This window comes from Agelaius tricolor, unplaced genomic scaffold (assembly GCF_023055355.1).
Source record: "Agelaius tricolor isolate 1412-34295 unplaced genomic scaffold, bAgeTri1.0.p SCAF_14, whole genome shotgun sequence".
Taxonomy (NCBI): Eukaryota; Metazoa; Chordata; class Aves; order Passeriformes; family Icteridae; genus Agelaius; species Agelaius tricolor.
This window is the reverse complement of record NW_027269274.1, coordinates 17,366,238-17,387,324: the sequence shown is the minus strand read 5'-3', so window position 1 is coordinate 17,387,324 and position 21,087 is coordinate 17,366,238. Positions and strand designations below refer to the sequence as shown.

The 21,087-nt window shown below is 48.1% G+C and overlaps 1 protein-coding gene and 1 long non-coding RNA gene across 3 annotated transcripts; both read right to left on the bottom strand.

The window, feature by feature from the left end:
* Positions 1-380: 380 nt before the first annotated feature.
* Positions 381-3,746, bottom strand: LOC139596037 (uncharacterized). The gene is made up of 3 exons (XR_011681202.1): positions 3,204-3,746; positions 1,678-2,317; positions 381-674 (listed from the first exon to the last, which is right to left on the bottom strand). It is a non-coding gene; the product is annotated as an uncharacterized lncRNA (long non-coding RNA).
* Positions 3,747-10,562: 6,816 nt separating this feature from the next.
* NOL8 (nucleolar protein 8) lies at positions 10,563-20,992 on the bottom strand. 2 transcript variants are annotated; one of them, XM_071440005.1, is made up of 17 exons: positions 20,929-20,992; positions 20,303-20,485; positions 20,100-20,162; positions 19,230-19,308; positions 18,784-18,931; positions 17,901-17,969; positions 15,738-17,588; positions 15,338-15,454; positions 14,898-15,017; positions 14,484-14,568; positions 13,989-14,133; positions 13,402-13,485; positions 12,550-12,824; positions 12,212-12,338; positions 11,699-11,769; positions 10,947-11,029; positions 10,563-10,637 (listed from the first exon to the last, which is right to left on the bottom strand). In XM_071440005.1, exons 2-17 carry the CDS (start codon positions 20,439-20,441, stop codon positions 10,584-10,586), a joined length of 3,510 nt encoding a protein of 1,169 aa, XP_071296106.1. In that variant the 5' UTR covers positions 20,442-20,485; positions 20,929-20,992; the 3' UTR covers positions 10,563-10,583. The 2 variants fall into 2 exon arrangements, with proteins under 2 accessions (XP_071296106.1, XP_071296107.1); XM_071440006.1 differs by having other exon boundaries at positions 13,989-14,130.
* Positions 20,993-21,087: the final 95 nt, after the last annotated feature.

Genomic DNA, 21,087 nt, shown 5'->3' with positions numbered 1-21,087 from the left:
TGGAGCTCCATGGCCCCGGCCTGGCCGCACAGTCAGGACTGGAGCCTTCCCGTGGCTCCCCAGGACACAAGAGCCTCAGCCCCAGCTCCCAAACACGGCCTAACAGGGGTTGCTGCTATTGATCCCTGTTAGACCTTTGAAAGGATTTTGAAAGTAACGTTGTTTGGCAACTCCTTCAAGAAACAAACGTGACTCGCTTCTAATCAGTAAAAGGTTTATTGGTTTGCTTGCACTTCCTATAGGCTATCCTTATGCTTCCTTCGGCGTTCCAGAAAATAATGAAAATCTAACAAATTCTTCCAAGAAGTTTCTGAATCCACTATTAGGAGAAGTCTCTACATTCACTATCCTTACATACAGTTAAGTAGCTGCACCTGTAACATACAGAGATGTAGCGGTTTACCTGACCGGACCACACAACGAGATGTTCTACACACTGCTACACTAAAAAACTTCTCTTCCCTCTTCATTACAAATTTAAAGCTCTTCTCGAGGTCCTGAATTCATTTTGCATGCACATTCATACCTGCAATCCCTCCCCAGGCTCAGCTTTCCCCCAGACTTACCAGGGAACAGATGTTACATACTCACCTCAAGCAATAATCTACGTCTGTCTTCCTAACCCTCTTTTTCTTCACTGAGTTCTACCAATCTACAAAATAACTGTGGACCCTCTGCACAAAAGAAACAACCAATTAATAGGCTTAAACGCTTGTGATTGTGCTGCTGCTCCTAACAATCATGACCAACACAGCACTAAAATCAGAAATCAATTCTTCACCATCCTTCCTGTTCTCCTGCCCCCCACCACACCTTGGCTTCAGCAGAAATGTTCCCTACTGCGGCCTGCTGTGCTAAGAACATGGAAAGAAAGGCAGCAGCAGTTTTCCTCAACATGCTGCAATCTGAATTGCAGTGAAATTGCAGCTCTTTCATTTGAAGCTCAGCACCAGCACCCCACACCTTCCCCCAGAACTGAGGCCTGCTGAGGCCTGAGCTCTCCATTTCAACACACCCAGGCTGGCTGGAAGATTGCAGGCCGCTAACTGTGTGAACACAGCAGTGCCTTTCATCACAGTTATCTCATCAGTCTCATGGAAGGCACATCCTTTAAGCTTGTCTTAAGACTCTAGTCTACAAAATAGAACCAGCAATTGTTTTGGTGGCCTGTGCAGGTTTTGGGCACTGTGTGTATGTTTCCTTTGGTTGTTGTTGTCTTTCTTTCTAAATACAAAATTGACTGGATTCAGAAGAGAAAGCCCCAGATGCATTAGCACAAAGAACCACAGGGACATACGTGGCTCACAAGAAGAACACTCAAACGTTTCTAACGGTAACACCAGAAAGAGAGGAAAAAGTTAAAGATGATTTAAATACCTGAAAGGATCCAAAATGTCTAGGTAACCTGACAAGTGACTAAGCTTCTGGTAAACTCTAAAAGTCCAGATTCCTATTCGGTAATTGTCTGAAAGACAAGAAAGCCAGAAATCTGCTTGACCTCTCTTTTACCAGGACTTTCTCACAGGATTCTACCACAACTTGGACCACAAATAAGGGTGGCAAATTTTGACTAGAAGACTTTCATAACTAGGCAGCATTTTTTCCTCCTCACTGAATTCCAGGAAGGGTTTAAAAGGGAAAAAAAATACAAAAGGGGTTGAAGAAATTCTGTCATACCTCTTAGGCGTTCATCATCTTTGGAGAAGAAAAAAACTCTAGCACTTCCTGTGCGTGGTAAAGAAAGAAACCTAGACAAGGACAAAGGGATTTGAGCATCCTAAATTGTACTATCAAATTCCATGAACATGACTTCAAACTCTAGTGCTTCAGAGAAATGGTATACATTGAAAAGCTTTATTCCCTAGGAACCCCAAATAGAGCTTTTTATTTTACAAAACCCACTTTTAGAGAGAAAACTGACTGTGTCTTTGGCTTTTAGCCAAACTCACTTTGGAGTTGGTCCAACCAAAATGACCCAGTTAATTTCTTGTGCTCAACTCTCTCTTCCCATATTCATCTTCACATCAAATGTGCTGCTGGGAGTTTTGACTCTGTGCAGCACAAACGATTTTCCGAGATGACTTTGGTTGCTCAGAGGTGTGCAACGTCCGTTTCCCATTTCCTGAGTTAATATTCCCACAGCATCCAACTACTACAGCCAAGTAGACAACAAAGAGAAATGGAACTTGCGTTTCTTGGTCCTGTTCAATCTCTGACATCTCAGGCTCATCATCACCCTCAGAACTGCTGTCTTGGAAACGTGGATCCTCTTGCCATGTGGCTTTTACCGGCTTTATTGTTCCAAGGGCATAAGGCTCTGCAATGACAGCACCCATAGAGAAAAAAAGCCAAAACCAGATTCTTCCCCTACTGGTCAGGAAAAATTCCTCCTTTCAAGTGAAATACTTAGAGTGGAGAAGACAGATTTGGGAAGGACAGAATCTGCCCCTGCCAGATTTTCTAAGCTACATCTCTGCTCCACTTTGTTCTAGGGATCCCTTATGTATTCTTAAACATTTGTCATTGCATTCAGAAGACCATGAATACCTTCTCAGTTCAGCACAAGTGTGGGGGACTCGTTGCTTTGTGCTGTTGCGTTGGGTTTTTTAATATTGTGGATAACTTCTCGCGGTTTCTTTTCTCTCCTACATGACTGGGACTCGATTTAATGTTGTTTCATCTTCATTTCAGACGGCCTCATTTTATCTAATGTTAGGACACCCCAAAGATCATGTGTCATTCCGTTTCTTTTTTCTAAAGGTCCAAGAGTAGAATTCAGTAACAAACAGAATGCGCATGGATCTTGGGGTCAGCTCCCGGACTTTGCTCCTCCCTCTACATTAACGCACATTTCCTTTAAAATCTTGTTGGGTTCTATGAAACTTGATATGACTGGTTTGTCACCTTTTTCCCCGTTTGAGGAATTCAGGGCATGAGAACCAGCTTTTTCACCACTCAGCAGAAACCCCAATGCCTTCTCAAAGCATGCCTTTAGAATTCCTGAGATGCAAGCAAGAGTTACCTCTCATTAATCTACCACAGCCCTGGCAAGCAGAAATGAAGATGAAAATGCTTCTGCCTAATAACTGACTTCTGCTGCTGAAAATCCCCTGGACCCTGACCTTCATTACACCGTATTGCCCTACAGTGCCTGCCAGAAGCTCTTCCTTAGCAATGGCATGTTAGAAGGGTTCTGCTGTTGCCTTCTTTGATGCCCAACTCCTCTGTGCCTCCAAAGAAGGAAAACGTGAAAGTACTCAGCTTCTGAGCTGTGTCGTTCTCAGGCAAAGGTCCCAAATGGAAGGGAAATACCCTGGGGCAGAGTCCTGTGCATCCTCTTTGCCCCAGGGTATTTCCTCCGTCTATTCTGGTTTGTTCTTTGAAGGTCCAATCAAGTCTTTCAAATCCGCAGCAATACTGTCAAAGTTGTCTTCAGCCACTTGAGGCAGTGCCTCACTCTCTTCTTTCTTCTTTTTTTGGCTTTACTGAAATGAGATTGTTCAAAGATAGCAACACAGCACACGTCCTTTTCAGAGACAGCTTCCCTAAGAGCCACCTTGCTCTGAATGTCTCCCTAAGCATATCCAAGCCCGTTAAGGAGTGGTTCATTATCAAGGGTAAGCAGTGGGGAAACATCAGAGGTTGGAGTCTAAAGGCAGGAACAAGAGTCCTTTGTAATTAGCCACATCCTTAAGTGACTTTTCACTGAATACACGGGTACACAGAAATCAAGGTATTTAGCACAGACTTCTTTCCTGCCAATAGAAACATCAAGAGCTGATATGGTTTTCTCACAGACCTGCACATCTCAAGGTCCCTGCACTGAGCGTTCTCACCTTCACTTCCGGCAAGCAACACATGGACTAGAAAGAAAAGATGACGCTACGTGCTGCTGTTGGAGGTCCCAGCTGAGGTCCGACGTCGCTGGTGCGAGCGGCTGCTCCTGCGGGATGTCCCCGACCATGTCCCCCTACGCCTGGGCCTCTCAGCACTCGCTGCTGTCCTCCTGCTCCTGTCCTGGCGACTCCTGGACCGCACAGTTTGAGTCGAGGCCCGGCGCTGCTGGCGGGAGCGGCTGCGTCTGGGGGGCGTCCCCGATGACGTGTCCCTTCGCCTGGGCCTCTCAGTCCTTCGCCTTTTCCTGCTGCTCTTGCCACGGCGACTCCTGGACCGGACAGGTGGACTCTGGGCCCAGCCTTGCTGGCGGGAGCGGCTGCGTCTGGGGGATGTCTGTGATGGTGGCTCCGTTTGCCTGGGCCTCTCAGCCCTTGGCCCTGTCCCCCTGCTCCTGTCACGTCGACTCCTGGAGCGGACAGGTGCACTCTGGGCCCGACCTTGCTGGTGGGAGCGGCTGTGTCTGGGGGATGCCTGTGATGGTGGCTCCGTTTGCCTGGGCCTCTCAGCCCATGGCCCTGTCCCCCTGCTCCTGTCACAGGGACTCCTGGAGCGGACAGGGGGACTCTGGGCCCGACCTTGCTGGTGGGAGCGGCTGCGTCTGGGGGACGTCCGTGCAGGTGTCTCCCTTTGCCTGGGCCTCTCAGTCCGTGGCCCTGTCCCACTGTTCCTGTCACAGGGACTCCTGGAGCGGACACATGGACTCTGGGCCCGACCTTGCTGGCGAGAGCGGCTTTGCCTGCGGCCGGGCCCAGAACGTCTGGAATGGACCCAGTTCTCAGGGTCAGAGGACCTGCTGCATGTTGACCTTGATCTGCTGATTCTCCTGGTGTCCAGTGAGGAAGATGGCAGCGCCTGCTGCCACGCTGCGTGTTGAGGCCTGCTGTGGCTGCTCGTCTCTGGAGATGGCGATGGGGAAACCAGCACCAATGGCACAGGGCTGTGGGAGCTGGGCATGATGGCCTCAGATTCTAAGGAGCCATGAGCAGATTCCAGTCCTGACTGTCTGGCCAGCCTGGGGCCATTGAGCTCTGACTCAACCCTGGAGGCTGTAAGGGCAAGCGGGAATGTCAAAGGCCCCCCAGGCCCAGGCCAGGCCAGGCCAGGCCAGAGCAGTGCCCCCAGCCCTCCAGCAGTGGACGCACTCTGCCAAGCCCGGCCTGGGCACTGCCCCCAGCCCAGGGACACAGGGGGGCTTTGACTCATACATGTTCCGAGCCCAGCACAGGTGTCACACTCCCATCTGTCTATGCTGTTTCTCAGGCCAGAGCAGCGCCTATGGGTGCCCTCGGCAGCACAGGAGGAGCACAGGAGCAATTGCCAGGGCCTGGGGAGGCAAACAGGCTCATAGCACTGAGAACAAAGTGTGCCAGAAGGTGGTTGTCTGGCCAAATGCTTCTGGTTCTTCCCGCTTTGAGCCCTTGTGGAGACACAGGTTCCCTGCAGAGCCCCAGGTGCAGCATCCCAACTTACCCCTCTTCCTCTGCCTCCTCTCTGCCTCCAGGGTAAAGGCAATCCCTGGCATTGCACTGGCCATGCCTCTCTCCTAGCTCCGCAAAGGCATCGTTGTCCTCCCATGTCGGCTGTCTGATGGAGAAAGGAAGAGATGATGAATTTCTGCTGCCCTCCCCTCATGGAGATCCAGGGTGTCCCTGCTCTTTCTCCAGCGCTTTTCCAAGTTGGGCACGAAGCTGAAGCCCAGACTCACGGGACAGGGCAGGGCCAGGGCTCCTGGGGCAGGGCCTGGCACAGCACAGCACTTGTACCCTCCTGGCTGGTGGGCCAGGCAGAAGGACACCAACCTGAAGGGGATTCGGATCCCTATGATGAACATTTCAACAGGGAATTCCCCACTGTCTCTGCACAGGGGGCACTGGAAATATAAAGCACCAGCGCTCATGGCCAGTCCCTGCAGGGCAAACACAGGCAGGGTGAGCGAGGCCCTGCTGCTGCTGCTGCTGCTGCTGCTGCTGCTGCTGCTGCTGCTGCTGCTGCTGCTGAGCACCTGCTGTGCCCCAGGGCTGAGGGGAGGGCTCCAACCTGGATGCAGTCCCTGTGGAACCAGGCCCTTTTGCACGTTGGGCACACCAGGGTTGTGAAGGTCTTTCTGTCCTCCACAGGCTCCAAGCAGATGGGGCAAATGGTGTCCGGCTCTGGAGTCGCCTCCACCTCCTGCTCTGGACGGTGCTCAGGGCAGAAGGACCTGGAGGAAAATGGATGGGGACAGTGAGAAATGCTGGGTCATTCCCCAGGGGGGGCCACAAAGAGAGATGAGGTACCTGAACGGAGTAACGTATACATTGACACAGCCACCCTCCTTGGCACAGGGCAGGTGGAACCATCTGTCACACTCCGGCACAGAGCACATGATGGTTGCCCCGCTCTGGCCGCAGACGCAGCAGTACTGGAAAGAGCCAAGCAGCCCCATCAGCAGCAGCAGCAGCCTCGAGGGCTCCCCTGGCAGCCCCACGGCTCCGGGCAGGGCGCAGGATGTGGCCGCTGCCGGGTCCCAGCCCACAGAGCCGCCTGGTGGAGGAGGGAGGCTCCTGTGCCAGGGCCTCTGTGCCACAGCTGCTGGGAGCCAGACTTGGTCGCGGCTCTTGGGCCGGCCTTTCTTTCCTGCTCTCTGCGCTAAGCTCTGGCAAACCTCGCCAGGCACAAATCTCCCTGCTCTTGTCACGCTCTCACCTTCTGTGCCGCCCGCCGGACTGCAATTTGGAGATCCCGAGGGAGAAAGCCCATGAGTCCAACGTGGTGATTCTCTTGGCGAGATAGAAGAGTGGCGAAGAGCTGCAGGCAAGGGGAGGAGCTGATGAGGAGAGGGCGGCAGGAGCTGCTCATTGCAACGGTGGAGGGAGCGCCCGGAGTCACTCACCATGCAGAAGACGTGGGCACAGAGCCCACCCTTCTCCAGTTTGTCACCGCACATGTCCGGGTCAGCCTCGGCTCGGCGACACAGCATGCAGGCTGCAGGGGACAGAGCCAGTGGCAGCGGACATGAGCAGCTCTGCGGGGCTCTGAGCCTGCAGCAGCATCGGCCCCAAGGCTGCTCTGTCCCTGCCTGGCTGATGGGCAGGGCTGGAGGCCTTGCACAGCAGGGGCCATTGCGGGCACGGCTGTCCCAGGAGCTGCCCCCTGGCCCAGCTGGGCCCGACTTGGGCAGGAGGGAGGCTCCCGGCCCCGGCATGGCCGAGCAGCTCCCCCTGCCTCTGCTCTGATCCCCACACTGCCTGCTGCAACAAGAGCCCCTGGGCCAGGCTGTCAGAGGGCTGCTTTGCCCTCACCTGCCTCCCTGGCACCAGGGCCCTCCTGCTTGCTGCCAGCCATGGCCGGTGTCGGCGCGGAGTCTCTATCCTCCAATGACATAGTCGCTCGAGGTGTTGGTCCTCTCTCTCTATGGGAGGAAGAAGAGTGGGGGGGGGAGTTTGCAGAACAGGCCCAGAGCCACGAGGCTCTACTCCCTGCTCAGCCCTGTGTGAGCCCTGCTCCTGTCCGCCTTCTCCTCCCGTCGCTGCGTTAAGGAACACCACAGTGTCCTCTGGCTGTTCCTCCGCTGATTCTGGGAAGGGAGAGGCAGGTGAGCCTGCAGCACAGGCCCAGAGCCCCGAGGTGTGGGGCCCCTCTGGTCCCTGAGCAGCCACGTCCCTGCCCTACCTTCTCCTCCCGTCGTCAGGTCGCACTGACACTCGGCCTGAGCCCAGCGTTCCCTTTTGTGGCCTTGGTCGCACAGGTCACAATGGCCACTCTGACATCAGCACCGTGTACCCAAAATTGGGGCAGCCATGGCCTCAGGTCCCTGGCATCCACTTGTGGCGGCCTCCTCGGGCACCGAGGCTCTGAGATGGGTCCGAGCGTTTGCTCAGGGTGGAACCAGGGCCAGGACTCCTGCAGCAAGTGCAGGGTCAAATGCCAGGCCCTGGGGCAGCCATCGAGGGTGGTACTGCAGGCAGGAAGGTGCTGTTCAGGCACTGCCACGCCAGGGCTCCGGCCCCGGCCAAGGGAAATCTCTGCTCCTGCCCCTGGCAGCCGGTGGCCCAGAGAGCCCGTGCGGAGTCTCCTGCACGGCAGAGATTCAATCCCTGCTCTAGGTGAACTGACCTTTTCCTCAAGACCTGTCTGGAGAAAACTAAGATGAACCTGATTTGATGCTGCTGCTGATCACCACTGGCTACAGGAGATAAACCTGGAGACCATCACAGCTGCCTCCAGACCTCTGTTATCCTGTCATCCTCTGAACTAATAACTTTGACATTTCATATAAATGGAAAAATTTGTATTAAGCTCCTTAGAAACATCATCTTTTCTACTGACTCTGTGGAAACACAGAAAATTCACTGAGAACGTTCTGTGTACGTTTGACAGGAGTGCTTGCAACAGTTCTCAACCCAAGTCAAAGGCAGGAGGATGCTTTTCCTGCATTATAGGAACTTTGCCAGTTTGGTCCATGCTTTCCTACTAGAAAATACCTTGGAAACAAATCAGGAAGAGACGCACAAACAATTCTTGTCAATTTTTGTCATTGATGTCTTTGTAAACATGCTCCTGGAAATCCAGATCCATGACTTCTAGAACAAGCAGTGGGATCTCTGGGAAGCAGGGCAGGGGCTGACAGGCAGGGACACCCTGCACCTGCCTGATGCTGGGGCAGCAGGAGTTTGTCCATTTTCCTGTCTCCATGGGAGAGCCACCTTGGCTGGGAAACGATCCCTTCACTGGTCTAGGATGGAGGCACAGCCAGTGCAATGCCAGGGAGTGCCTTTACCCTGGAGGAAGGGAGGAGGCAGAGGAAGAGGGGGAAGTTGGGAAGCTGCACCCGGGGCTCTGCAGGGCTCCTGGCCAGGGCTCAAAGCACAAGGAGCCAGAAGAGCTTGGCCGGACAATCCCGAGCTCTGGACGCTTTGTCCTCAGCACCGGGAACCCGTTTGCTTCTCCAGGCCCTGGGCACTGCTCCGGTGCTGCTCATGCAAGTTACACACAGACACACAGCTACCTGCTCTGTCTCAACCCTCTTCAGCACTGGACAGCACAACACAGTAACATGTTCTCTTCAGTACATGGTCTAATTATTAACAGTCCTGCAAAGACTCACATTCAAAGCACACACACAAAAATCCCAAACCCTGGTACAAACCTTGCATCAACACAAAATGCATGTTGCTGTTCAGAAACACAGGGCAGCACTTTTGGCCAATGCTTTTTTCCTATTAGATCTTTCAAAGGATTTCAAAAGTGACATTGTTTGGCAACTTCTTCAAGGAACAAACTGGAGAGGCTTCTGATGTTTTAAAGATTTATTGGTTTGCTTTCACTTTCCTTTTGGCATCCTTACACTTCACCTGGCATTCCAGAAAATTGTGAAAATCCAAAATAATATCTGGGGAAGTTTCTGAATTCATTCATGTTTCTCTCCAAGACATTCTTGACATACATACAAGGAACTGGTCCTGGAACACCCACAGAAGCAGGGGTTTCCATGACTCGACATTACAAGACACCATTATAGACTCCAGTGTACTAAAACACTTCTGTTGCCTGGTAATTACAGAGCCTGAAGCTCTTCTAGAGGCTTTCCCCAGTGCAATTTCAATTGGTCCCTCTCTGCTCAACTCTCTAAGCCTGTCAGGTCTCAGTGAAGGGCAGCAGAGCCTTGTGGTGCCTCAGCCCCTGCTCCCGGTTCTGTCCCATCAGCAAACGCTGAGGCAGCGCTCTGTCCCTTCTGCCAGGTCACTGGGGAATAAGGCAAACAAGGCTGGCCCCAGCACGGCCCCCTGAGCTCACAACTATCTGAGTTTGGAGCTGCCCTGGCCACTTCTCTGCCCCACTGGCCCTGAGCTGCCTCAGGAGCCTGTTAGGGGAGGCAGGGACAAAGCCTTGCTGAAGTCCCAGCTGACAACAACCACTGCTCTCCCCTCACAAACCCAGCCAGTCACTGCAGCAGAGGGGGCTGTGGGATTGGTCAAGCATGGTTTCCATTCCTGTTACTGCACAGGCTCAGAGATGGCATCCAAGAGGAGCTGTTCTGTCACCTTTCTGGGGATGGAGCTGAGGCTGATGGGCCTGCACTTTCCTGGCTCCTTCTTGGTGCCCTTTTGCACGACTGCAGTGATGTTGGCTTTCCTCCACTGCTCACGCCTCTCTCTGGGGCTGTCTCCTTCCCTGACCTGCTGGCAGAGCGCCCTGTGCCAGAGGCAGGAGCAGAGATTTCCCTTGGCCCCAAAAGGGAATGCTGGGCTCAGGCCGAGTGTCAGTACGAGCTGACAGCGGGAGGAGAAGGTAGGGCAGGGACGTGCCTGCCCAGGGACCAGACAGGCCCCACACCTCAGGGCTCTGGGCTGGGGGCAGTGCCCAGGCTGGGCTTGGCAGAGCCCATCCGCTCCTGGAGGGCTGGGGGCGCTGCTCTGGCCTGGCCTGGCCCGGCCCTGGGGTCCCTTGACATTCCTGCTGGCCCTTGCATCCACCAGGGATGGGCTGGAGCTCCATGGCCCCGGCCTGGCCGCACAGTCAGGACTGGAGCCTTCCCGTGGCTCCCCAGGACACAAGAGCCTCAGCCCCAGCTCCCAAACACAGCCTAACAGGGTTTGCTGCTATTGATCCCTGTTAGACCTTTGAAAGGATTTTGAAAGTAATGTTGTTTGGCAACTCCTTCAAAGAAGAAAAAGAGGAAAAGCTTTTGATCTGTGAAAGAAAATTTATTGTTTTACTCTCACTTTTCTTTTGGCATCCTTGTGCTTCTTCCTGCATTCCTGAAAATGTGAATATACAACAGAGTATTATAAATTTCTGAATCCACTTTTTCTCTTAAATACATTCCTAACATACAGTTAAGTAGCTGCACCTGTAGCATACAGAGATGTAGCGGTTTACCTGACTGGACCACACAACGAGATGTTCTACACACCGCTACACTAAAAAACTTCTCTTCCCTCTTCATTACAAATTTAAAGCTCTTCTCGAGGTCCTGAATTCATTTTGCATGCACATTCATACCTGCAATCCCTCCCCAGGCTCAGCTTTCCCCCAGACTTACCAGGGAACAGATGTTACATACTCACCTCAAGCAATAATCTACGTCTGTCTTCCCAACCCTCTTTTTCTTCACTGAGCTCTTCTGATCGACAGAATAACTTTGGGCCTTCTGCAAAACAGAAACAACCAATTAATAGGCTTAAACGCTTGTGATTGTTAGAAGCAGCAGCACAATCATGACCAACACAGCACTGAAATCAGAAATCAATTCTTCACCATCCTTCCTGTTCTCCTGCCCCCCACCACACCTTGGCTTCAGCAGAAATGTTCCCTACTGCGGCCTGCTGTGCTAAGAACATGGAAAGAAAGGCAGCAGCAGTTTTCCTCAACATGCTGCAATCTGAATTGCAGTGAAATTGCAGCTCTTTCATTTGAAGCTCAGCACCAGCACCCCACATCTTCCCCCAGAACTGAGGCCTGCTGAGGCCTGAGCTCTCCATTTCAACACACCCTGTAAATCAGGCTGGAAGACTGCAGTTCACTAAAATACGCTGGCAAGGTTCCAAAATGTCTAGGTAACCTGTCATGTGAATGATTTTTTGGTAAACTCTAAAAGTCCAGATTCCTATTCGGTAATTGTCTGAAAGAAAAGAAAGCCAGAAATCTGCTTGACCTCTCTTTTACCAGGACTTTCTCACAGGATTCTACCACAACTTGGACCACAAATAAGGGTGGCAAATTTTGACTAGAAGACTTTCATAACTAGGCAGCATTTTTTCCTCCTCACTGAATTGCATTAAAAGAAAATACAAAAAGGGGTAAAGAAATTTTGTCATACCTCTTAGGCGTTCATCATCTTTGGAGAAGAAAAAAACTCTAGCACTTCCTGTGCGTGGTAAAGAAAGAAACCTAGACAAGGACAAAGGGATTTGAGCATCCTAAATTGTACTATCAAATTCCATGAACATGACTTCAAACTCTAGTGCTTCAGAGAAATGGTATACATTGAAAAGCTTTATTCCCTAGGAACCCCAAATAGAGCTTTTTATTTTACAAAACCCACTTTTAAAGAGAAAACTGACTGTGTCTTTGGCTTTTAGCCAAACTCACTTTGGAGTTGGTCCAACCAAAATGACCCAGTTAATTTCTTGTGCTCAACTCTCTCTTCCCATATTCATCTTCACATCAAATGTGCTGCTGGGAGTTTTGACTCTGTGCAGCACAAACGATTTTCCGAGATGACTTTGGTTGCTCAGAGGTGTGCAATGTCCGTTTCCCATTTCCTGAGTTAATATTCCCACAGCATCCAACTACTACAGCCAAGTAGACAACAAAGAGAAATGGAACTTGCATTTCTTGGTCCTGTTCAATCTCTGACATCTCAGGCTCATCATCACCCTCAGAACTGCTGTCTTGGAAACGTGGATCCTCTTGCCATGTGGCTTTTACCGGCTTTATTGTTCCAAGGGCATAAGGCTCTGCAATGACAGCACCCATAGAGAAAAAAAGCCAAAACCAGATTATTCCTCTACTGGTCAGGAAAAATTTCTCTTTTCAAGTGAAATACTTAGAGTGGAGAAGACAGATTTAGGAAGGACAGAATGTTCTCCTCCCAGATTTTCCTAGCTGTATCTTTCCTCCAGTATTTTCCACTTTGTTCTAGGGATCTCTTACACATTCTGCTGTTACCTTCTTTGATGCCCAACTCCTCTGTGTCTCCAAAGAAGGAAAACTTGAAAGAACTTGACTCCTGAGCTGTGTCGTTCTCAGGCAAAGGTCCCAAATGGTCATCTGGGGCAGAGTCCTGTGCATCTTCTTTGTCCCAGGGTATTTCCTCCGTCTTTTCTGGTGTTTTCTTTGAAGATCCAAACAAGTCTTTCAAATCAGCAGCAATATCATAATAGATTTCTTCCGACACTTGAGGCAGTGTCTCACTCTCTTCTTTCTTCTTCCTTTTGGCTTTACTGAAATGAGATTGTTCAAAGATAGCAACACAGCACACGTCCTTTTCAGAGACAGCTTCCCTAAGAGCCACCTTGCTCTGAATGTCTCCCTAAGCATATCCAAGCCCGTTAAGGAGTGGTTCATTATCAAGGGTAAGCAGTGGGGAAACATCAGAGGTTGGAGTCTAAAGGCAGGAACAAGAGTCCTTTGTAATTAGCCACATCCTTAAGGGACTTTTCACTGAATACACGCTTACACAGAAATCAAGGTAGCACAGATTTCTTAATCTGATCAATCTTTAGTACAAATTTCTTAAGCTTTTCCCACAGACCTGCAAATCTTCAAGTCCCTGAATTGACCTTTCTGACCTTCAGTGAGGACAGAAAATGGGATCCAGAAAACAGATGGACTAGAAAGGAAAGATGACACTACATGTTTGTTTTAGTAGTCAGAGTTCGTATTATATCTTGATTTTAGCCACCGGAGAGAGAACTAAATTAGAATCAGATCAATCTGGATGGTTTCAAACTCAGTCTGTTGCTATAACCATCTTTCCATGGGAAGAAACACAACTTAGTTACCGAGCTGTAATACTACCTCTCCTTTTCTGTAGCACTTGGTTTCCTTTCAAAAACTGCATGGTCCTCTCTTGTTGGATCATAACGGAGGGCATTAATATCTCTATAAAAATAGAAAGAAAAAGGAACACCAGTGTACAATCTAAATGCCAAAATGAAAGCTACCTCAAAATTTTAGTCAGAGCAAGATTCAGATTAGTTCCTTTACCAAACAAGGTCTAAATCGATCCAAAATGTAACTGGCAGTTAGAAAGCACCCTCTAGTCACTGTCACGGTCAGGAAACATATAAGGAGAAGTGGATTTAATCAAATTGTGATGTTTCTGATAAAACACAGCCCTCACTTGTATGTTATGCAGTGAGGACCTGCACTTGATCATCTCTTGAGGAGCTACATAAACACAGCTAATCCATATAGATGTGGATATATTTCTTCTAGTACCAAGCACTGCATAAATGCAAGTAGTCTAGTGGAGTAAAAAACCCAAACCAACACACAAGAACCCTTTATGCCCATCTTCCAAAATTCAAAGATTTCAGGGTCTTTCAGCCTCCTTCCTAAGCCTTCCTAAACCTCCTTCTTTACTGATAGCAGATAATTCATACTTGAATTTCTTCACACTTGTGGCTGTTTTATTCGGCTTGGGCTGCTCCAGGTTGATATTCAGGAGGCTTCCCAGTATTTGCAGATTTTTCTTTTTCTCTGCAGCAAGCTCCTCTTCTTCATCTGCCTTTACGCTGTTTGTCTCTGCTAAGAGAAAAAGAAATACATTCTATTTACTCTGCTAAGCCTGTAATGTGGGATGTATAACATTTACTATAGCTCTAGTAGAACTCACATCTATGAACACATCACTTCCTTTTATCTTGAAGCTACTTGAAGGTTTTCTGCCTTGCACTGTAGAAAACCTTTCATTAGAAATGTCACAAGCATCTATTTCATGGCAAAGTCAGAACATTTATTTAACCCGTTCCCTGATTGCATCGCACAACTGTGCAACCCTGCCACTGACAGATGCTCTACACCAGATGCAGTAAAGCAAGAAAGGCTGCTGGAAGGCTCTGTGGCCAGCAGTAACCAGGAAATGTGATCAGCCTTACCTTCTTCCTCACTGTCACTCTCAAGGAATCGAGCATCCATGCGGAACCTTTCATCGGTGCCAAAGCGAGACTGCAGCTGCAGGAGCTGAACAAATGAAACAGATGCTATTAAGCACTGGAGAAGAAAATCATAATTCGGTAACTTTTTTTCTTTTTTACTAGAACAATGGCAACATACTCTTTATGTTTAGCTTTTGATGCCTTTTTCAGTAATTTCTTTGTATATGAAGATGGCAGTGTCAGAGAAACTCCTCCCACTCCCCACCACACATTATGTCGTTCCTTTACGGGAATTCTGTTTCAAGTTCATAAAAATCATATTCAGCAAGAATGAAAAGACACAAATTATGTTCTTTTGAAGTGGTGCTATGGAGACTTAGAGGAAAACTAAATTACAGTAACGGCTTCACTCACTTTTTCACCAGCTTTGCCTTCAAACTGGGGCTTAATTTTGAATCGCTCATCATCCGTATCCTCTTCCTCATCCTCACTGCTCTCAAACAGTCTGCCCGAAGGTTTGGGAGCTGACTTATCCTTTGTTACACAAACAGAAAAGAAGAGAAAAGCAGCTGTTCACATAAATGACACAATGTAAATCAGTACCAACTTTGTTCATGTGCTCTCCAGTTTAGCTGAAAAAGCAGATTTCTTGCACAACCAGCTCCCTTCCTGATCCATGTGCTTCAAATCTTACCTGTCCACACATCTTGTGCAATTCTGCTTTACAGGTATGACTATTCAGTTTTACCATAGCCAAAATACCCATGCAAAGGAAAACTCAGGTGTTACAATATGAGATATAAAAATTCAACTTTCTGATTACATCATACTGATTTTTTCCCAGTAACACTTACTTCTCCATGCCCATTTCCCAAACTTCCATCCTTTTTCAACATCTGATCCACTTCAGCTTCATCTTCCACATCAGAATCAAATATGATGTGTTTGTGCTGTCCTGCTGGCTGCCTGTCCTAGGAAGGAGTGAACTGTCAAGTCAAACACATCAAATACCTGCTGTGCTCAGACACAATTATCTTAAAGATGCTTTCATGACACAAAAACAGGAACCCAGTATTCCTCTTGCAACTCTACAGGTATTGCAGGGAGGGGGTATGCAGCATTTTGTATACTCTGAAAAGAAAACTGGCAATGTCATTAGAAATTCCAGATTATGATTTTAAAACATCTTATCCCAAATGTATTAATTACCCTCTTCCTTGTATTGTGTACTATTCAGGTAGAAGTTGTAATTACCAGATTTGAAAGAGCTCCTTGAATGAGTTTCTTCTGTAATTCCCTCTCTCTGTGTCTCTCCTCCAGAGCTGCCAGCCTCCTCTGGTTGTCCTGGAGCTGTTTCTCTATTGTACTGGGCTCCTTTGAGGCAGCAGCTCGAACACAAATCTCCTTATTTTCCCGAGGGCTGGTGTTCTCATTCCCACCTTTATTACCTTCACATTCTGGGGTTTTTTTGCTTGTATTCCTCTTTAATGTTTTGGAAAGCAGTTTTGGCCTCTTCAGCTGCTGTTTAAGGTGCTCCTGGGTCCCTGCAGCATCACTGTCCATGTCACTGCTCCCATCACCATGATCAATACTGGCAGCAGCAGCTCTGTGCTCTGAACTTTGGTCTTGTAGAGAACTCACACCTTTGTTCTTCCCTTGCAAATGAGGCCTGGAACCAGGCTGAAGTCTCTGACCTGCTGAGGAGGCAGCAACTGACAGTTCCTCATGCTGTTCAAAAGGCACTTTGTGTCTCTTTTTGCTGCTGGCTTCAAGTGAACACAAGGGATGGTCCTTTGGCTGCTTTTTAGATGACTTCTCCCCAAAATGAGATGTACAAGCTTCAACTCCCAAACTTTCTACAGACTTCTTCTTTAAGCAAGTGCTGTCCTTACTTGACTCTTTTACACAAAGGGACCCTATTCCTCTGAAGGGCTGATATTTCAAACGTGAATTATTCTGTCCCTTGGAGCCTTCCTCAACAGCATCCTCCTCCCCTGCTAAAATATCAGCCAGCACATCTTCAGGACAGATGGGGTTTTTTTTAACTGCAGGGTGAAATTTAGAAAGTTTTTGTTTATTTACAGTATTACCCTTGGGATTATCTTCAGCACTGGACTGACAAGGGCTCTGTTCACTGCCTGACCCCTCTGCAGGTGTCCCAGTGTTTTCTGTGGCCAGTGCTTTTAAGTCATCCAAGGTCAAGTCTAGGCGGTAACAGTTCTGCATCATGGACTCATAATCAGAGCTGGTTTCAGACTCTGAACAAGAGCTGTCACTATCACATGTCTCTGCTGTACTGCTGGCTGCTGTACTCTGCAGGGCAGCAATTTTGGATTTTTTGCTTTTCCCTTTTCTTTCAATGTGTTCTTCTTTTAAACTGTGAGGTTTCAGTGAGGAGCTATTTACCAAACCGCTTTTTTTTTTAGCTAATATTTCTTTATTTTTCATCCTCTCCTGTTTCGAGTCTTCTGGAGTTTTACTTTCAGCAATGATTTCATCTGTATCTGCTGAATCATAACCATTATCACATTCCATAGCCTCTTTCTCTTTGTTACTTCCTTTGATAACTTTCTTCATGGCATCTGAATTGCTTAAGGACCAGTGGCTACTGTATTTTAATTCAAAATTATCCCCAACAATTTCCAGGTGCTCACTTTCAGTCTCAACATTTTCAGCTTTCTGTCTTTCTGCCTCTTTCTTGACCATTGCTCTGATCTCCTCTTCAGAATCAACATCACTATCAGAAACACTGCTATTATTTTTGGCTGTAACTCCATTAGCATTTTTAGAAATTTTCCCATCCAATCTCCTTGCTGGAGGCAATTCCAACTCCTCAGCAGGTTTGGGTTTTGATCTTTGGCCGAGCTGGGGTGAGTCTGTGTGTTTGGGACGTGAAGGGCGCCCAGAGGGCAGAGCTGCTCCATCCAGGGGCTGCCTCCGTTTCCGCGGAGCTTTCCCAGTGCCGGGGGATTCCCCTCTCCTCTTCCTGCTGCCATCCTCCCCTGGCAGGCTCCAGGTGAGCTGGGCCACAGGGGCTGCAGGTGCCAGCTCTGCCTCCAGCTTCCTCAGGTTGTGGCAGTACTTGGAGGGGTCGTACTTCACCACGTTAGAACGAGTTAAGGACTTGGAAGGCCCCAGTTCTTTCAGCAGACTCAGGGCTTTATGAAGAGGCTGAACTCTGCAGGGAAGGACAGCAAAGAATCTTTTCTCATGCTATGACCACAAGCCTTTAAGCAGCTGAGTGCAGTGTAAAATAACTGCTCAAGTCACACAAACTTACTGCAGGGTTTACTTGGGGGATTCAGTAAATTAAGCCTGACAGAGGAGTAAAATTTAGGACTGTCAAGCAACTGTTTTCCCATATGACAAAAGAAAGAAGGGAATTGTGTTCAAGGGCAAACAATCAGAAAAGGATATTTTATTTTTTTGTTGATTCCTGAGGTGCAGGATAGGCAAGACTCTGCCAAATTTTCCAACAACCCATTTCTGAAAGAAAAGAAAAATACTCAGGTGTTAAAAAAAAGAGAGTAGAAGTAACTCTGGAATAAAACAAATGTTTATTCTTTAATAACAAGAACACTAATAAAGAACCACATGTGATTAATTCTTTTTTCTTTATTCTCTCTAGTGAACCCTACCACACAACTTGGCCAGCCTCCTTCTCAAAAACAAAACAAACCAAAGCCAACCAAATAAAAATTTCTAAAACCTACAAATAAAGAGTGATAATAAAGAAAGAAATTTCTTTACAAGTGCTGTTTTTAGCACGGAGTTTCTGGTTTATGAATCAACACTGGTGCCTACAAAGACAGGATCACTATTATTTTGCTCTTTTCCCCCTTTTCACAAAAAATATTTTAAAAACCACTCTGTGCTTAGCACAAAGAGCTAAGCAAACAGTTTTGAAAACTTTGTAGTAAATATAAATTTTGTTGCCTAAATTTGCATGGGCAGACCCTGATCCTGTGCTGAAGCCCAACCCAGCCACCAAAAGTTGTGTGGTGCATGGAAATAATTCCCTTTACAAGCTTTTAAGGGTGACACAAGCACATTCCCAGTATCAGTGAGGAACAGGGCAGAGTGGACAGTATGTCCATGATCATTTCCATCCATTGCAAAGAATGACAGGAGCCCTCTCCTGTCTACACATGAGGTATTTCCTCAGAGTACTTTCCACAGCTTGGACTGTCACTCTTAATAATGAAGTTTCTTTACATAAATAATAAATCTGGCATGAATTTAGACGCAATGAGCTTGCTTTTTGTTGTTTTATTTCTCTTATACATCTACCCCACCATACCTTATGGTCTGGCACCTCTGTACCTGGTACTGCTCTCATGTGGAAGTCCACAACTCCCTTTTTTTTCAGTGATTCCAACAGACACATTTGGTCATTTCTCTGTGGTTTTTCTTTCTGCAGCTTTGCTTCCTCCCTCTCCGTGGCCAGCCTGTACCAGAAAGCACATCACCCATGGAAAAAGGTGCAGAATTGGAGCTGGCAGTGATCCCCTCCCACAGAACAGCAGCCACTGGGACTTCCCCCACTCAGGGGATGAACCCCATCACCTCTGAGGGAACAGTGATGCAAAACCTGTTACAGCATCAAAGGTAAAGCAACAGCCCAGAGAATCTATCAAAACTGAAACAATAAGAGTGTACAAAATCAAAGTACAGCCACAACATTATCAGATAAGCAGAAAAAGGGCAATTTTAGCGACAACATACATTTGAAAGATTGGTTTTTACCTGTGCAAAAAGCTTTCTTTGGCCAACTCAATTTGGAGTGTTCCCCCTTTCCATTTTGTTTTATTTAAAACTGACATGCCTGCAAAACAAAGATGGGAGATGAGTATTTTCTACATCAAAAAAAAAAAGCACTCACAGAGTTCACTAGGCCTCCTTGTATGACAGCCTGAGGCTCCCTCAGCATCACCTTGTACCTCATTGCCCACTTGGGTCAGGGCTGCAGCTGAGAGGGCTAATATCCAAATCTTAAACCAGCAGGTTTACAGCCAAAACTGAAGTTCTCCCTTCAAAATTACCTAATGCAGCATTCCCCAGAGCCAGGGGCACATTGCAGAAGGAGCTTTACATCAGCTCTTCTTCTGGCTGTCCTCTTACAGAAATCAATTTCAGTGTTTTATAGATCTGATGAACGCACATGAGCCATAAAAGGCTTAGAACAAACAAACAAACAGGGTGCCCACAGCAGCTGTGGCTGCCCCAGCCCTGGAAGTGTCCCAGGCCAGGCTGGACAGGGCTTGGAGCAGCCTGGGACAGTGGAAAGAGTCCCTGCCATGGACTCATCCATCATGAGATGATCATTAAGGTCCCTTCCAAGGCAGACCATTCCCTGAGGCTCTGAAACTCACAAATCACCTCCTTCAGTCACAAGGGATCTTTTCAATCTGCTCACAGCAATTTCTGAAAACTTCAGCAAAGCAGCTTCCACAAAGCTGCAGCTTAAAGAAACTAAAATCAACCTGACAAGAAAATGAAAGAGGCTCTACCATGACCACAGCTGGATGTGACAACATGGGATGAGCTATCAGCAATGTAACTTGGCTCAAAAACATAACTAAGGGGAAAAAAAAACAAAAACAAAGAAGTACTTACACTTTTTCAGATCTGCATCAGAAATGTTCACACTGATGTAAGCAAAAGTTTTCGTAGGGTTCCCTGATCAATGACAAACGTTAAGTTAATTTTATGTAGTTTCATCATTCTTTTCAAAAAGAACTGTCTCTAAAGCAAAAATTCCATTTCATGCTCTAAACAGAAAAGCAAATAACTTTTAAAAATTGAAAGAAAACTGTTACCCTGATCATCTTTCCTGGTAATAATCTCTGCCTCCAAAACACGCCCAAAATTGCCAAATCTTTCTTCCAGCTCAGCCTTGGAAACCGTGTGGCCAAGCCCTCCAACATAGAGACGTTTGGAAACCTGTTCCTTCTCCATGCTGCCAAGCCAAGGTATCACACCAGGACACACCCTCTGTTCCTCTGCAGGGAAACAAAACAGTTCAGCGACACTCAAATTAACGTGATTAGAACAGCGAATCAGGGACAAATCAGTGCATTAAAAGCCACGAAGAACCTTATGAGCAGAGTTGCAGTGGGTACCACGCTCTGTTCCAAAGCAGCGACAGCAAACCCCGTGCTGCTGCAGGAAACTGGAGTTCAGGGGCTTATTCAAACACTGAACCACATAAGTGAACCCTGTAACTGAGCCATATAAATGTATGCACATACAGCACAAGAGCAGATGCACATACAGCACAAGAGCAGATGCACATACAGCACAGAGAATAAGGGCAAACCGCTCTTTACAATATAACCCAAGGGTTCCCTAGAGCGGGAACACGAAACACAACCCACAGCCCAACCCTCCCCTCCCGGGAGATATCGAGGGACCCCCGGTCCCGCCGCCCCCGGCCCGGCCTCACCGCCGCCATGTGCGAACCCCACAGCGCCACCGCTTTAGCTTCCTCCCGGCAACTTTTCCCAGCCCTCACTCGAAAAAAACGGTTCCGCCTCCTGGTGCCGCTGGATTCTGCTCGCCTCTGCTAGGTTCCTGTTTCCGGCCGGACAGGTGTGCTGGGAAC

What these genes read in the sequence shown, in the direction of transcription:
- NOL8 (XM_071440005.1), bottom strand. Translation starts at nt 20,441, where the DNA reads ATGGAGAAGGAACAGGTTTCCAAACGTCTCTATGTTGGAGGGCTTGGC. An exon ending in AAGGCAAAGCTGGTGAAAAA is followed by an intron (nt 14,569 to 14,897) that starts GTGAGTGAAGCC and finishes TCATTTGTTCAG; the next exon opens with CTCCTGCAGCTGCAGTCTCG. An exon ending in ATTGAACAGGACCAAGAAAT is followed by an intron (nt 11,770 to 12,211) that starts GCAAGTTCCATT and finishes GTCCTTGTCTAG; the next exon opens with GTTTCTTTCTTTACCACGCA.